Source organism: Primulina tabacum, chromosome 9, assembly GCF_025594145.1.
Source record: "Primulina tabacum isolate GXHZ01 chromosome 9, ASM2559414v2, whole genome shotgun sequence".
In the NCBI taxonomy this organism is placed as follows: Eukaryota; Viridiplantae; Streptophyta; class Magnoliopsida; order Lamiales; family Gesneriaceae; genus Primulina; species Primulina tabacum.
In genome coordinates, this window is record NC_134558.1 from 18,755,883 (window position 1) to 18,771,935 (window position 16,053).

The 16,053-nt window shown below is 39.0% G+C and overlaps 1 protein-coding gene across 1 annotated transcript; it reads right to left on the minus strand.

Moving 5' to 3' along the window:
- Nucleotides 1–4,556: 4,556 nt before the first annotated feature.
- Nucleotides 4,557–8,676, minus strand: LOC142556966 (uncharacterized). The gene is made up of 9 exons (XM_075668449.1): nt 8,578–8,676; nt 8,129–8,508; nt 8,024–8,085; nt 7,890–7,969; nt 7,122–7,365; nt 6,866–7,015; nt 5,999–6,073; nt 5,201–5,395; nt 4,557–5,071 (listed from the first exon to the last, which is right to left on the minus strand). The coding sequence occupies exons 1-9, from the start codon at nt 8,674–8,676 to the stop codon at nt 4,557–4,559; spliced, it is 1,800 nt and encodes a 599-aa protein (XP_075524564.1).
- Between the last annotated feature and the right edge of the window lie 7,377 nt (nt 8,677–16,053).

The window sequence follows — 16,053 nt, forward strand, 5'->3', positions numbered from 1 at the left end:
TCACTTGATATGTAGTGGATGAACATTAGTTTGTTATGATTTGCATTTTGTACAAGACGTGTACTTTGGATCTTGTTGTAGATATTTAACTTGATCTTGTGTTTGAATGAGATGGGACCTAATTTATTATAGATTTTGTACACTTGTTTATATAGTGTTCAACATTTAAAAAAAAAAATTTATGAAACATCTTAATGATGATTAAGAAGATGAGTTAGCGTCCGGGTCCCCACAACAGGTGATATCAGAGCGATATATCCTTTAGATTGAGATAGAATAGAGTGAGTGGGGTAGATTGAGTTTTCTTTCCTGCTTTTACATGCTAGCATGGCATTATGTTTTACTGCTTTGAAATACATGTTAGTTGATTTATTTGATTTGATTGGTAATATGTATTGATTGAGAATGAATCAGAACCGATTCTTGATCAGATGTAAGATGATCAGAAGAGGACTGAGACAAATTCATCACATGTAATTGCTAACCCTTTTGATAATCAGATATGTCTCCCCGAAGAATCCCAGAACAGGGCAGTACTTCTGTTAATCCGATGGATGTCACAGCAACACCAATGGAAACGTTACTGAAGAAGTTTCAGTCGTTTGAACCGCCAACCCTGAAAGGAACAGAGACTTCTGTTGACTGTGAGAGTTGGTTAGATGATATAGAAATGCTGTTTGATTCCTTGGATTACACTGATGAGTGCCGAGTCAGGCTGATTGGGCACCAATTGCATGATGTTGCGAAAAATTGGTGGATCACGACAAAGAGGGCTTTGGAGCATCGAGGTACGAATATTACTTGGAATATTTTTAAGACCGAGTTCTATCAAAGATTCTTTCTAGTGTCGTACAGAAAGGATAAGGGTGCAGAGTTTGCAAATCTGAGACAGGGTCAGCTGAATATTGAAGAGTATGTGGCCAAGATCTCTACCTTGCTGCGATTTGCTCCACATGTTGTCGAGAATGATGAAGCCGTTGCTGATCAGTTCATCAATGGGCTGAATCCTAAGATATTTACATTGGTGAACACTGGGCGACCAAATAATTTTGTTGATGCATTGAACAGAGCAAAGGGAGCCGAAGCCGGTCTGATTAGACAGAAAGGAGCTTCGTATGTCACACCAGCATCGAGACCACAGCAACCACCCTCAACGTAGTTCCAACAACCCCCTCCCAGATTTTAGAGTGGCAGCAGCAGCAATGGCAAGAAAGATCAGCTGAAAGCCAGAGGGAAACAGTTTAAGAAGTCAGGGAGCAGTTCATCTAGCTCCAGTGGTTCCCGACAGAGTTATATAGGGGCCTATTGCAGAACTTGTGGTGGAAGACATCCCACAGAACAATGCCGAGGAGTTTTTGGCATTTGCAACATTTGTAAACAGCCATGACATTTTACCAGAGTCTGTCCACAGAGAGATTCTCAGAGATCCCAGGGTGCAGAATCATCTGGATCAGTAGCTCAGACTGGTAGACGACCATCTGCTATTCACTCTTTCCAGCTAGCACCATCTACCCAGTCACAACCGAGGCCTGGAGGAAGCCAGACTGTTAGCCAGCCTCCTAGACAGCAGGCCAGAGTTTTTGCTTTGACTGAAGAACAGGCCCAGGACGCACCTGATGATGTTGTTGCAGGTAACTGTTCTCTATGTGGTTATCCTGCTTATGTATTGATAGATACTGGTGCATCTCATACATTCATATCTGAGCGATTTTGAGCGATTTTCATTGATGCATTCCTTGCCTGTTGAGTCATTATCTACTGTAGTATCTGTCTTTTCGCCTTTAGGGAGAGGTCTTATATCACTGACATCTGTTAGATCTTGTATACTGCGGTATGATGAGCATGTTGAGTCATATTCCATGGTTTTACAATTCCATAGGATTGAAATTGAATTAAAAAGAGTTGTGAGGACCAAATTGCAAATAGTGAAGATTTCAGGGACTAAAGTGCAATTAATGGGATTTGAGTGGGACACTTGTCTTCACCATGCATTTGGATAATAAAAATCTCATTCTTCCTTTAGATGAAACAGCAAGAACGAAAGAAAGCTTCAGGGAATTCTCAAATTTCTTAATTTGCTTTGAATTTGATTTTATAAGCTCCGGTTATCAGAATTTTGATCCGAACACAGTTCTGTGATTCTCTCGTCGACACCTACTACAGGACGTAAGTTGTAGTGATTTCTGATATGATTTGAAATTATGATTTTGGAGGAATTGTGATTTGATTATTATTATGTGTTCTGGTGATATCAGTAATCGTATATTCGAAGTCAGATCGAAGAACATACTGTTTATGCAATTGTTATGATTTTCAGAATTGATATGATTGAGATATACAGATTTGGTATTGAAATTGCGATTATTGATTAATTATGGATTGTATTGGCTATTGGTTATGAATTGTAATTGATATCTCGTATTGTTGAGTTACCGGGAACATCATTCTAATGCCGTTATGCCGTTGATTTTGAATCAGATTAAGATTGATCAGAACAGAATTGATTTGGATGGTATATTGATATTGTACCTGTCGAATATGTCATTTCAGATTGTATTGACAGCTTTGAATTCAGAACTTCCATTTCTTCAGACCGAGACTACGAAAAGAAAGGTATAAATCAATGATTGTACAGGGAGAATGACTCAAGTGAGATATAACTTGAGTTTCCCTAAATCACATACTTATTTGTTATTCATTTGATATATTTGAATTCATTGAATTTATATGCTTGTTATATTGATTTATAGAAAGCATGATTTAGACGATTGATTTGAGATAGAGAGTCTTTGGCAGATGTGCCAAGTCGTGACAGAGTTATTGGCAGAGGTGCCAGGTCACTGGACGTTTGGTTTATATCGATGTTGCTTAGAATGCAGATCAGCTTCTATTGCAGATATTCGATGTAGTGTACCAAAGTCTGGGAGTAAGAACGTACCTCCATCTAGCTGAGGAGAGTAGGTGAGTTGTTGCATCTTATTCAACCGGGATCCCTAGACTAGGCCAGATTGAGTCGAGTCAAAGAATAAGAGTCAGAGCTTGATTTAGAGACTTGTATCGATTATGTTTCATAGATTATGTTACATGTTTGTATCGATTTATGTTTCAGATTATGATTCATGCTATTAATAAATGTTTATGATTTTATATATTACATATATACATTGTTTATACTGAGAATTCTATTCTCACCGGAGTTATCCGGCTGTTGTTGTGTTGTATGTGTGCATGACAACAGGTGGGACAGGATCAGGGTCAAGAAGAGGATGAGAGATTGAGATTAGAGTGGAGATCCGGACCCAGAAGTAGAGTGGATTTTCATCACTTGATATGTAGTGGATGAACATTAGTTTATTATGATTTGCATTTTGTACAAGACGTGTACTTTGGATCTTGTTGTAGATATTTAACTTGATCTTGTGTTTGAATGAGATGGGACCTAATTTATTATAGATTTTGTACACTTGTTTATATAGTGTTCAACATTTAAAAAAAATTTTTTATGACCCAATTTATTTAATTGTTCCCAATTAATCTTAATGATGATTAAGAAGATGAGTTAGCATCCGGGTCCTCACATCATACCACGCACCAGAGACTCCGTCGATGACATGTAAGCACTGTTGACGGTGTTGTACTGATCTTGATTAACCGCAAAAGCACACAACTTGTCAAATTTGTCAATAATTGCTCGCCGTCGGGGCCGTGGGGGTGGCAGTGGTCGGTTAGCTGCGGCTTTATCCTCGGCCACCTCTGAGAAGTCGAGAGCGCACTTTCCCAGTGTCGTTTCCATCCACGAGTCATCAATGGGCTTCATCGGTTGCAACCATTCATCATCCACATTTTCTACGACCCCGACTTGAACACATAGCTCTGTAATGATAGTGGAGAAGTATAGGGCAATGCTGGAGATGTGAATGGACTTCTGTATTTGAGAGAAGATCAATCGGCCCACATTAATCAGAACACCCACCATGAGTGCGTAGACCATCGTGGCTCGGTCTTTCTAAATGTCACTGGTGTGGGACACCGGTATCAACCGCTTGGGAAGAAAAGCATACCACATCGCGTGCCTAAACAACAAATATTTTCCAAAAAACAACTCGGAGTCTTCCAAATAGCCATCGGGTAACAGATTGTTGGCATAATTAATTCAAAATCCGGGTTGGCTATTAACTCCTCTAAAGCCGATTCATCAACCACAGGGTACCCAACAACTCATTCAGGGTGGCAAAGTAAAAAGAGATTAAATTACCCCGAACCATAGCCCTTCCATCAGTCTGCTCGGTGGCATTGGCATAAAATTATCGCACAATTGGAATCACCGCAGCCTTGGGTTGAGCACAAAAGGACTCTCATCCTCGTTCCTCAATATCTTGCAAAAGATGTAACGATCTAACGGAGAAATCAAACCCACGCTTCGAAATGGGGCGCCTATGCACTTTGGCGTGTTCATACCGATTTTGGCTTCCTCATTCACAAATTTACCTCTATTATCGGACGAAGGATGAAGAGGCATGTGTTACCTTAGATTTTTTGGGAGCCATGGTTGAATGCTAGCTGGGCGTGGAGATAAATGACACGCTTTTCCAATAAGCTCTATGTTCTACCTCAACAAATAAATGACACGCAAATTTTGTTGCCCAATAAGCTCTATGTTCTAACTCAATAGATAAATGACACGCTTTTCCAAAAAGTAACCGATACGGTGTCGTGCCTATGGGTGTCTTAAAAGCATTCCTATATGCCCAAAGCGTGTCATCTAACCTCAACGACCAGTCCTTTCGATTTATCCCTACAACCTTCTCCAGAATCCTCTTGATCTCGCGATTTGACACCTCCACTTGACCACTTGTTTGGGGATGATAGGGAGTGGAGATTTTATGAGTGACCCCATATTTTCCCAAAAGTTTTTCAAAAATTTTATTGCAAAAATGGGTGCCACCATCACTATTGAATGCTCGTGGTGTTCCAAATCTGTTGAAAATGTTTTTCTTTAAAAATTTCAGCACCACTTGAGCATCATTTGTGGCATATGATTCCGCCTCCACCCATTTGAAAACATAGTCAACTGCAACCAAAATGTATTTTTTTGTGAAAGAAGTTGGAAACGGTCCCATTAAATCTATCCCCCAAACATCAAAGACTTCGCACTTGATAATATTATTTAAAGGAATCTAATGGCGATTAGAAATGTTACCCGTGCGCTGGCATCTATCACAAGATATGACAAATGAAAGTGCATCTTTAAATAAATTTGGCCAATAAAAGCCACATTCGAGTACCTTGGATGGCGTTCGGGTGGGTCCAAAATGATCAGCTACCTCGCGGTAATAACAATGGCTAAGAATTGATCCCATCTTTTCCTCTGGTACACATCTCCTTATCTTGGCATCTGCACAGATTTTGAAAAGGATAGGTTCCTCCCAAAAATAATATTTCACGTCCGAAAAGAATTTCTTTCTTTGGTGAAATGTTAAATTTGGGGGGGGGGGGGGGGGGGGGGGGGGCCGAGGGGGGGTTATCCTGTAACAAGAAAATTAACAAAATTCGCAAACCATGGACAATTTTTCACCTCTAACAGCTGTTCATTCGGAAACCAATCATCTATCTCATCATTTTCACAATTTTTGCTAACATGCTCAAGCCTAGAAAAATGATCATCTACTACATTCTCTACACTTTTTTTATCTTTTATTTCGAGGTCAAAATCTTGTAGAAGTAAGATCCACCTAAGCAATCGAGGTTTAAACTCTTTCTTAGCAAGCAAATATTTAAGTGCAGAGTGGTCAGTAAACATAATGACTTTTGACAAAATAAAGTACAAATGGAATTTATGAAAAGAAATTACTACTGCAAGTAATTATTTTTCAGTTGTTTCATAATTTAATTGTGCTTCATCTAAAGTCTTACTCGCATAGTATATAGTGTGAAATACGTTGTTCCGCCTTTGGTCTAGAACAACACCAACCACCGTATCACTGGCATCACACATCACCTTGAAGGGTAGATTTAAATCCGGTTCCACCAACACAGGTGTTGTCACCAAGCGCTCCTTCAAGTTCTCTTATGCCTGCAAACAGTGAGAATTGAAATCAAATGGCACATCTTTGATGAGTAGGGAAGAAAGGAGCTTAACAATTTTATAAAAATCTCTAATAAAATCCCGGTAAAAAACGACATGTCTTAGGAAACTTCTAACTCCCTTCACTGATTTCGGTGGTGGTACGTCTTAGATGAATTTCGCTTTAGCTTTGTCCACTTCAATCCCTTGTTCAGAAATCTTGTGCCCTAGCACAATCCCCTCTCGTACCATGAAATGACACCTCTCCCAGTTTAGCACGAGGTTTGTCTCCTCGAACATTTTCAACACTGCGTTCAGATTATGCAAACACTCATCAAACGTTGCACCAAAGATAGAGAAGTCATCCATAAATATTTCAAGAAATTTTCAATCATATCATGGAATATAGCAGTCATGCATCACTGAAAAGTAGCGTGGGCATTACAAAGACCAAAGGCAAACGTCGGAAAGCAAAAGCGACATAAGGGCAAGTGAAAGTGGTTTTCTCTCGGTCCTCAGGTGCAATAGAGATTTGGTTGTATCCTGAATACCCATCTAGAAAATAATAAAACTCATGTCCCGCTAGCCTTTCTAACATCTGATCAATAAAGAGGAGGGGAAAGTGGTCCTTACGGGTGGCATCATTCAACTTCTTATAATCAATACACACTCTCCACCTCGTAATAGTCCTAGTGGGAATAAGTTCATTATTTTCATTAGTCATCACAGTAATCTCACCTTTCTTAGGCACACACTGAACTGGACTTACCCATGCGCTATCGGAGATAGGATAGATAATACCTGCATCGGGAAGCTTGACAGTTTCAGCCTTCACTACCTCTTGCATCTTTGGATTGAGTCGTCTCTGAGGTTGCATGAGGGGTGAATACTTCTCTTCCATCAGAATTTTGTGCATGAAGATTGATGGACTTATTCTTTGATGTCTGCCACCTTCCAGACAAACAATTTTTGTACTCTTTAAGAACTTGCAGCAGTTTTCCCTCCATTGCATCTGTCAAAGTGGCCGAAATAATGACAGATTGATTATTATTCTCACCTAGATACACGTACTTTAGGTGCATAGGCAGTGGCTTGAGCTCAAGCGTTGGTGGCTCCTCAATGCTTGACTTCAGAGGGGTCAAGTATCTTTGCTCTCCCAAATCCTCCAATCTCATCCTCATTGGCTTCCTCCATGGATAGTTGACATTAAAGTATGGCACTATTTCCACTTTTTCTTCTTCCAAGTCATCCTCCTTTAATTCAGTTGTGAGGGTTGCTTCCAATGGGTTCTTCACAACGTCCTACAAAAAATTGTTCACAAGTGAATCCAAAGCATCGATTCTAAAATAGTCATCAGTGCGCAGTGTGTGCTTTAGAGCATTAAATACATTAAAAATAATTTCTTCCTCCCCCACTCTTAATCTCAACTTCCATTCTTACACATAAATCAGGATCTTGACAGTCGCAAGGAACGGTCTCCCAATAATTAAAGGAATCTCCATATACTTCTCCATGTCTAGCACCACAAAATCTGTAGGGAATATAAATTTGTCCACCTTTACCAACACGTCCTTATGACTCCTCGCGGATATTTGATAGATTTGTCTGCTAGTTGCAAGGACATCCTTGTTGGCTTAGGCTCTCTTAATCCAAGTTTCCTGAATATAGATAAAGGTATAATATTTATACTCGCACCAAGATCACATAAAGCTTTATGAAAAACAACATCAACATTCATGCAAGGAATAGAAAAACTCCTTGGATCTTTTAGTTTCGGAGAGATCTTGTTTTGTATCAATGCAGAGCAATTTTCAGTTAAGCTTACAGTAGTGTGATCTTCTAACTTACTCTTATTCGCTAAGATGTCTTTGAGAAATTTAGCATAGCTAGGCATTTGCATCAAAGCTTCATCAAAGAGAATATTAATGTGCAATTTCTTAAATAATTCTAGGAACTTACCGAATTGCGCATCCATTTTCGCCTTTTTTAATGCTGGAGGGAAAGGTGGAGGGATAAAAATTCTAGATTGTGTAGTGGGTGTGGGTGTAGAGTTAGAAAACTTACATGTGGACGTGTAAGCCACTCTCTCTCTCTTGGATCCCCTTTTCCCTTCCCTCTTGTTCAAGTACCTTTCCATTCCTCAATGCTATGGCCTTCACACGCTCTTTCAGACTAGTCTCAGTGTTGCTTGGCAAGGTTCCCGGATCTCTACTAGCAATCATATTAGCTAACTGTCCTATCTGATTTTCTAACCCTTTTATCGATGCATCCTGGTTCTGTAGTCTAGTTTTGGTGGATGAGATGAATTTAGACATCATTTGCTCCAAACTAGACTTCTCCTCTCTAGGCTCAGGTCTATACATCTGTTGTTTACCATACTGCTGTCCTCCTTGTGGACGATTCTGGTTGTTTTGACCACCCCATGAGAAGTTTGGATGTTGTCTCTATCCAGGATTGTATGTGTTCAAATATGGATAATTTCTAGGACGATTTTGAATCCCCACTTGATTTACTGGTGCCTCCTCTTGCACATAGAAAGGACCACTGTCTTGACAATCCTTAACATAATGTTCTCTTCCGTATTTATCATAGAATATCTCTTGCAGGCGCATCGTTGTACCGTTTACATTCAAGCTATCTATTTTTCTGTTAAGTGATTCTAATTGTGCAGTGACAACAGAAAATTCAGTTACATTTTGAACTCCTGCACTCCTCCTCTAATTGTTCCTCTCAGATTGAGGGCGACAAATGCTAGCAACCATCTCCTCCAATAAATCATACCCTTATTCAGCCGTCTTCATCAGCAGATTCTCACAGGCCGCATCATTTATCATGGTATGGTTAGACGAAGTTAAACCATAGTAAAAAGTTTGGACAACTAACCCAAGAAGCAACTCATGATGTGGGCATCTCCACAGTAAGTCCTTGTAGCGCTCCCAAGCCAAGTAGAGTGACTCTTGCTCAAATTGAGAGAAGGTGATTATGTTTGCTCGCAGCTTCATGGTTTTTGATGGAGAAAGTATTTCAAGAGGAATGCCTTGGACATATCTTCTCAATTTGTGATTGAACCTACATGCAAACAATTCAACCAAAATTTAGCTTTGTCACGCAAAGAGAAAGAAAATATACGCAATCTAACAACATCATTAGACACTCCATTAAAATTAAAAGTGTCGCAAATTTCCAAGAAGTCGACAATGTGAGTGTTTGGGTCATCTAGTGCATTTCCCCCAAACTGGACCGTGTTCTGAATCATTTGAATAATGGCTGGTTTGATCTCAAACTGGTTCGCCCTGATGGTTGGTCTCATTATGCGTGGACGTAATAGAACTGGGTATACTAACAATAGCACCAACATGTGTAAGGGAAATTACTACTACAATAGCAAATATTAAATAACATCAAATATCAGTCAGTTTATATATAATAGAGCTGGATATACTAACAACTGGTCACCTTGAATGCTTTGAATGCTTGATAGATTTTGAGTCTCTTTTGCCAGAATATCAGCTAATTTTCCTTGGACATGATCTCTGTGCTGGTTAACTGGTCGAGCTGACTCAAACTAGACTCAACTGATGCTGAACCGCATTGATCATCTATATTGATCTGATATGGCAATGAAGCGGAGGCATTTCTGATGATTAAGCTCCACTTAACTCATTAGTTTCAGCTTGTAGTTGGGTTTCGCCTGTTGATCAAATGAACTTGTAGACTATAACTGAAATCTTGTCCGCTGATCAGTTTAGCTGATCTGCTGTCAGCTTGGACTTAACACCCTCCAAGTTGCTAACACAACAAAATTAAGGAGTCGAGAGAAGTGGCTACAACGTTAGTTGCACAGCCAAGACCTTCTCTCTCCCCACGGTAAATCCATATAAAATTATTAAGAGGATTTTGAAATCCATTTTAAAATATCAGTTTTCAAATGTCCTTCTTAGAACATCTAGCTCTGATACCAATTAAAAGATCGTGTGCTGGGCACCTTGAGGTGCTTCAAACAAAATATTCTCCAAGAGATGCAATAGCTCGTGTTCTAAGAATGTTTACACCGATGAATTAGATCGACTTTGGTATCAAACCAAACGAAAAACACTCGAAATAATCCTTCGTGAAGAAACACCGATATATTTTATATCATGTGTAATTGAATAACTGAAAATAACATGAATTAGTTGAGACATATAACAGTTCATTTATGATGAAAAACTGAACCGACGGATGCTCTTACTGATCAAATCAGTTTGAAAACTGAAACGACCTCTATTTTTTTATACTAAAGCATAAACCATAACTCAAAAATACCAAATAAATAAACTTAATATTTCCAACCATTCATAATAAATTAACATATGAATTCTCAAGTGCATAAACTAAAATCCTAAATCATCGACTAACCAAAATTCCTAAATCGACCTTTAAAAAGATCAACTAACAATAAAAATGAAGCATAAAATATCTTTAATAAAAATCATTAACATAATCTTTAAATCCTTAATCTAATAAGCTAGTGCGGAAACATAAAGGCCCTTAGGTGTGTATTGTTGCACTCGATCCACTCAATCGTCATCGCCTCCCATAAAATCATCAAATCCTGCATCATACAAACCTAGTGAGTCTAAAGATTCAGCACGTTCTAAACATGGATATCAAATAATACATATACATTCACATGCATTAAAATCATATTTTTATTTAAAATATCTTTTGAACATAAATAAACCATTTAAAATCATTTTAGCATAATTAAATCATAAATCGTAAAATCATTTTAAAATACTTTAAGCATAAATAAATCCTTCCAAAAATCATTTAAAATAAGTTTTGAGCAAAAATAAATCATTTAAAAATAACTTTAATCATCATCATGAATCATATATCATAAAAATCATTTTAATCATAAGCTTTCAATCATATATCATTTTGGATGAAGTTTGATCCTTGAAAGTGACTAACTTTTATCCTTTGGTCGACTGCAGTCTTAGCTTCACATGGTCCATGGGGGTGTGCACTAAGCTCCCCCGTGGAAATACGATCGTCAGGGTCCCTTTGGGGCCTTGGCCCGTAAACGGGGTCCCTCTGGGGCCTTGGCCCGTATATGGGTTCCCTCTGTGGCCTTGGACCTCACGTCATCCCTACAAAATCATATATCATATCTTTTGTCATATTCAATTCACATCCCTCAAAAATATTTTTCTTTTTCTTTAAAAATCATAAAATAAGACAGCTTTCCAAAAATAGCATTTTAAAAAGCATAAATTACACAGCTTTACCATAAAATCATCAAAATCATCATTTTAAATCATATAATATCATATAACATGTGTTATGATCCTTCGGGACGTTGCCAAGCCTTTAAGTATTTTCTTAAGTGTAAAATTACCGTTTTGCCCCTGGACGTAAAAATTCTCGAATTTATCTTTTTCTTATTTTTAATGACATGAGAGTATTCTAAATAATTATTTAAGTTTAAATATAATTTTTCATAATTTTATAAAGCCTAAAACTAGGATTTTCAATTAATTCTTTAATTAACGTTTCGTGCGGCGATAAAATCTCGGATAAATCCAAAACTCAATATTTTGATCCAAAGGTTTAAACATAACATTTTTAATATTTATCCTACCCTTGGGAGCCATGAACCACACTCGTGGACCCATGGTTTCAATTTTTTTCTAATAAATTTTTGTTTTTGACCCTTAACTGATCAACCCGAGCCATCTCCCGATTTACTCGAGCCAAACCATAGCCAACCCACCCAGGCACCCTCCTGACCAAGCCCTGGCTCACCCAAACCCTGCTGGAACCGAACCCAAAATCTGTGCCTATGGTGAACCTCACGCCCAAGTCTCCTAGCCAAGCCTGGACCCTTCCAGCCGATCCACCACCGAGCCGACACGACCCTCACCATCCCTGGACCACACCCAGACCCAACCAAAGCCTAGCCCAGCCTTTGACCGCGCGTACAAACCACCTGAAGCCATAGCAGCCTGTGCGCTACCCCTTGTTCTCTCACGGTTCCATCTTTCCCTCGAGCCAGCAGCGACCCATGCCTCTCCAACCCCTACCCCAACACTTGACCATCTCTCTTAGACCCTATAGAACCCACCTAGCTCGCCCCCAGGCCAGCCTCAAGCCCCCTTCTTTCCCGACCAGTTTCTGCGCCTGGCTTGGGGGAGAGTCCTACTTCACACAGACTCTTCCCCAGCCCATGCATCGAGCCCTAGCCATCTTACGACTCTTCCTAGGACCTAACCACGACCCTAGCCAAGCCCCAACCAGCCCTGGCCGAGCCCAGCCCCCCATGCACTGTAACCAACCCTCATGAAACAAGCCATGCATGAATTGCTCTTTAAAAATCCCACGATTCTTTCCTGTTTTCCCACGATTGTTCCAGCTTTGTTCCCTTAATATTTTATCATGTTTTGACTATATTTCAATCATATTTTATCATGTATTGGCAGCGTGTCCGTTGGTTTCAAAAATGTTTCCCAAATAAACGTAAATCGCTAAAACTTTGAAGAATACGTATCGTACCGTAAAAATAACCGAACACTAATATTTTCATGCATAAACAATTAACACACATATTATGATTTGTATGATGTTTTAAAAAGGTTTAGGAAACGTTCATTTGCGTTTGTAACGCTCGAATTTTTCAATCGTCGGTGAGGAAGGACGAACGGGCAACGAAGAACACAAGCTTTTCTTCCTCTTATTTTTTTTCAAAAATTATGTTGTGTGTGTGAGTTGTTTTGGCTGGTTTAGGTGAAGAATTATGGGGTTTACAAACCTAGGTAACATATTTATAATTAAATTAACAAGTTAAATGAGCTTTGGTTTTGGGCTTGCAAACTTAAGGGCAATTGGGCCTACTTAAATTAATTAAATTGGGCCCAATAACACATAATTTATTAAATAATAAAATTTTATAAAATTAGTTTCCATAAAATAATATTTTTGATCTTTTAAAACTCCTTATTTGCCCAAAATCGGCTTCCCGGGAAAAGTCGAGCTCGACTCGTAAAATAATTCGAACTCCAACATTTTTAGAAAAATTAAATCATTTTTAAATCATATTAGGAAGCCTTGCCATTATTTAATGAAAAATAAATATTCTTGTCTTGGTCGTCCCCGGTCTCATTTCCCCTTCCTATTATCGAATATTCAGGTAAAATCCTTAATTTCATGTAATCATGTCATATAATCATTTAATTATATAATAAACATCATGCTAGCATTTAAAATCAATAAAAAAAATTAAGAAATTAAAATAATTTCGCATGCATGTGGTTTACGTAGGTTGATTTTTTGGATGTTACAAAAACAATAGTTAAACAATTAAATACACAAGATATGTTTATGGATGTTCGGAGACTTCAACTGCTCCTACGTCACTCCTTCTACCACTTCGGGTAGGATCCAATATAAGACTTTGATTAATTACAACAAGTGTAATTAATAATCCACCCAGCTTAGGACTTACACTACTGCCTAATCTGGACTCCTAGCCTAGATTGAAGACAGCACCTTTCAGCCAACACTTCTTTAACGTCTGTGTGTCAAAGACTATGTACACAAGTTTAATGTCTTTCTGCAAGACTATATTTGGGTGGTGTTGTTTGTGTGTGTGAGAACTGAACAGTGAACACTATCAGAAAGTGCTGAGGGAATTGTGCTTCTAAACTAAGCTTAATAACATGATGAAGTGTTCCCTCTGGGCAAATTGCTTCTGATAAGCTGATATGTAATATGCGCCCTTTCTATTGTTTCTTCACACACTTTTGTATGTTCATTTCTTTGCTGATGGTCTTGAGCTTGTATTTATAGAGGAACTGAAACCGTACTCCAAGACTCATCACATGTGATCGTTGCAGCTTGAATGTGTTGCTTGATATATGTGTCCCGACTTTTCTGACATGCCTCCAGGAATCTCTCGGCTTTAATCTTTGCAGCAACGTCCATTATTGTACCTTTGATCGTACAAATGCTTTTGTATCTTTGTGCGTAGCTGGAATCTACTTAGGTAAGCTTGTCTTGAATTACAACTGATTGAATCCTAACTGATCATCTGAACTGATCTTCAGTTGGGCTGGTGAAATGAGTTGACTCGTCCGTTTAACTAATTTAACTCTTTCAGTTGAACTGGTCAGCTGAGCTCTTTATCAGTTGAGCACTTCATCAGCTGGCCGGGCTTCTGAATGTATTCTCCTGAACCACCTATCAACTGAACAATCAGTTGAACTGCTCTTGATACATTAGTTGGACTGGTTCGGTTCGATCAATTAGTTGGCACTTTCAATTAGCGTCTCGATAGCTTCAGTTTTGGCTTGATAAATGATCTGTTCGAATCCTGATCAGTTCCAGTATCTGCGCACTCAGGTAAAATGATTAGAAACAAAATAAAAAGTTTTGTTAACATCAAAATCAAGATTGCGCACATGAAATGTTCCAATAGTATGTGTGACCCATTTAACATCATAATTGGCTACCTGTAAGGTCCAGGAATATAATTCACGTAACCTGATGCATGCAATCTAGGATTTTTATTTTAAATTATGTGTTGAATTATTTTTATGCATTTTATGCATAATTCATGCATGATAGGAGTCATTTCATGAAATTTTCAAAAGTTCATGCATTAGGGTTTCCAGATGCATTTCACGCTCGAACGAAGAACGGAGACCGGAGGATTTTCAGAAAAATTATTTTAATTACATGATTAATTTTTATTAATTATTATAAGGTGTTTTTAAGTATATTTTACAAAAATAAGATTTTATTTGGGTATTTATACCCGCATGATTTTTATTTTTAATGGTACGCAAATTTTATCGAATTGGGGGACTTTTTAAGGGTTCGGCTAATATTTTCGAAATCTATCCAACACGAAATATTTTTCGGGAGTGTGTTTGGATTTAATGGGCATACTTTTAAGCTTTTTGGGCTTAAATATATTTTTAAACTCTTAAATAACAATTAGGGCCCATTTATTTAATCTTGAACTATATAATTAGCACCTAATTATTCCCCTAAGCTCCCCACTAAACCTAATCAGCCGCCCACCCCCTCCACTCACAAGCTTTCTCGTGATTTGATGATGCAAAGTTTCTGTGAAACCATTTTCCTCCTCAAGCAATGAGCTCCTCTCTTCGGTTGTTGGCTCCTCGATCATTTGTCCAAGATTATTCACCAAGGCACGCATTGTATAAATTTTTTTACGCATCATGCCTATCATATATGCTGGTAAACGTGTTTTGCATGAAAACTCTCGATCTAACAACAAGGATACAAAGCTTTCGTTTTTTTTAACGTTTCTTTCATTTTTCGAATGTTGCTCACGTTTTCCTTGTTGCTGTGCAAAGGGCTACTGCTGTTGGTTGTTAAGGGCTGTAAAAAGGTGTCAAGGAATTGTCTTGGGGTTTAGAACCTTTGGCAGATCGTGCAGGGTGAGGGACCGAGAGAAAGGCTTTGATGGGGTGGCTTGATCTTTGGTTTTTCACCGTGCAGGGTTCAACCAGCACTGCAGGGACCTCGCTGAGGCTTAGACCAGACCCTGATGGGTCTGAGACAAGGCTTGTAAGGGCTCGGCTCGTGCTGGAACCATCCCAAGCACTGTGGATCGAGAGGGTAGAAGCTTGGCTTCGGTTTAGTCGTTTGGGGAGAATAGCAAGTTGTAAGGGGCTGCGGCTTGCATGGGGTGATTTGCATGGATTATCGGGGTCCAGAGTAGTCCTAAGGTTGTCTAGGGGAGGCCGAGCCATGGCTGGCTCATCGGGTCTAGGCTAGGAACGAACCAAGGGGGGGGGGGGGGGGGGGGGGGGGGGGTGGGTTCGCTCACTAAGGATGAGGCGCGCATGTGCTGTAATTTCCAGCAGCATACCAGTAGGGTTTGTAGGGTTCTAAGGGGTTTGAATTGGGTGGATTCAGGTCTGGTATAGTTTTGTTAAGTCATGTTTTAAGTTTGGTAAAATTCGGTTAAGTTTCGA

Excerpts from the sequence above, each read along its gene's own strand:
- LOC142556966 (XM_075668449.1), bottom strand. The coding sequence starts at position 8,676 with ATGCGCCTGCAAGAGATATTCTATGATAAATACGGAAGAGAACATTAT. Across the intron at positions 8,509-8,577 it reads ATGTGCAAGAGGAGGCACCA|AGACAACATCCAAACTTCTC; the intron begins GTAAATCAAGTG and ends AATCCTGGATAG. Across the intron at positions 7,970-8,023 it reads GAAAATGGATGCGCAATTCG|CTTTGATGCAAATGCCTAGC; the intron begins GTAAGTTCCTAG and ends TCTTTGATGAAG.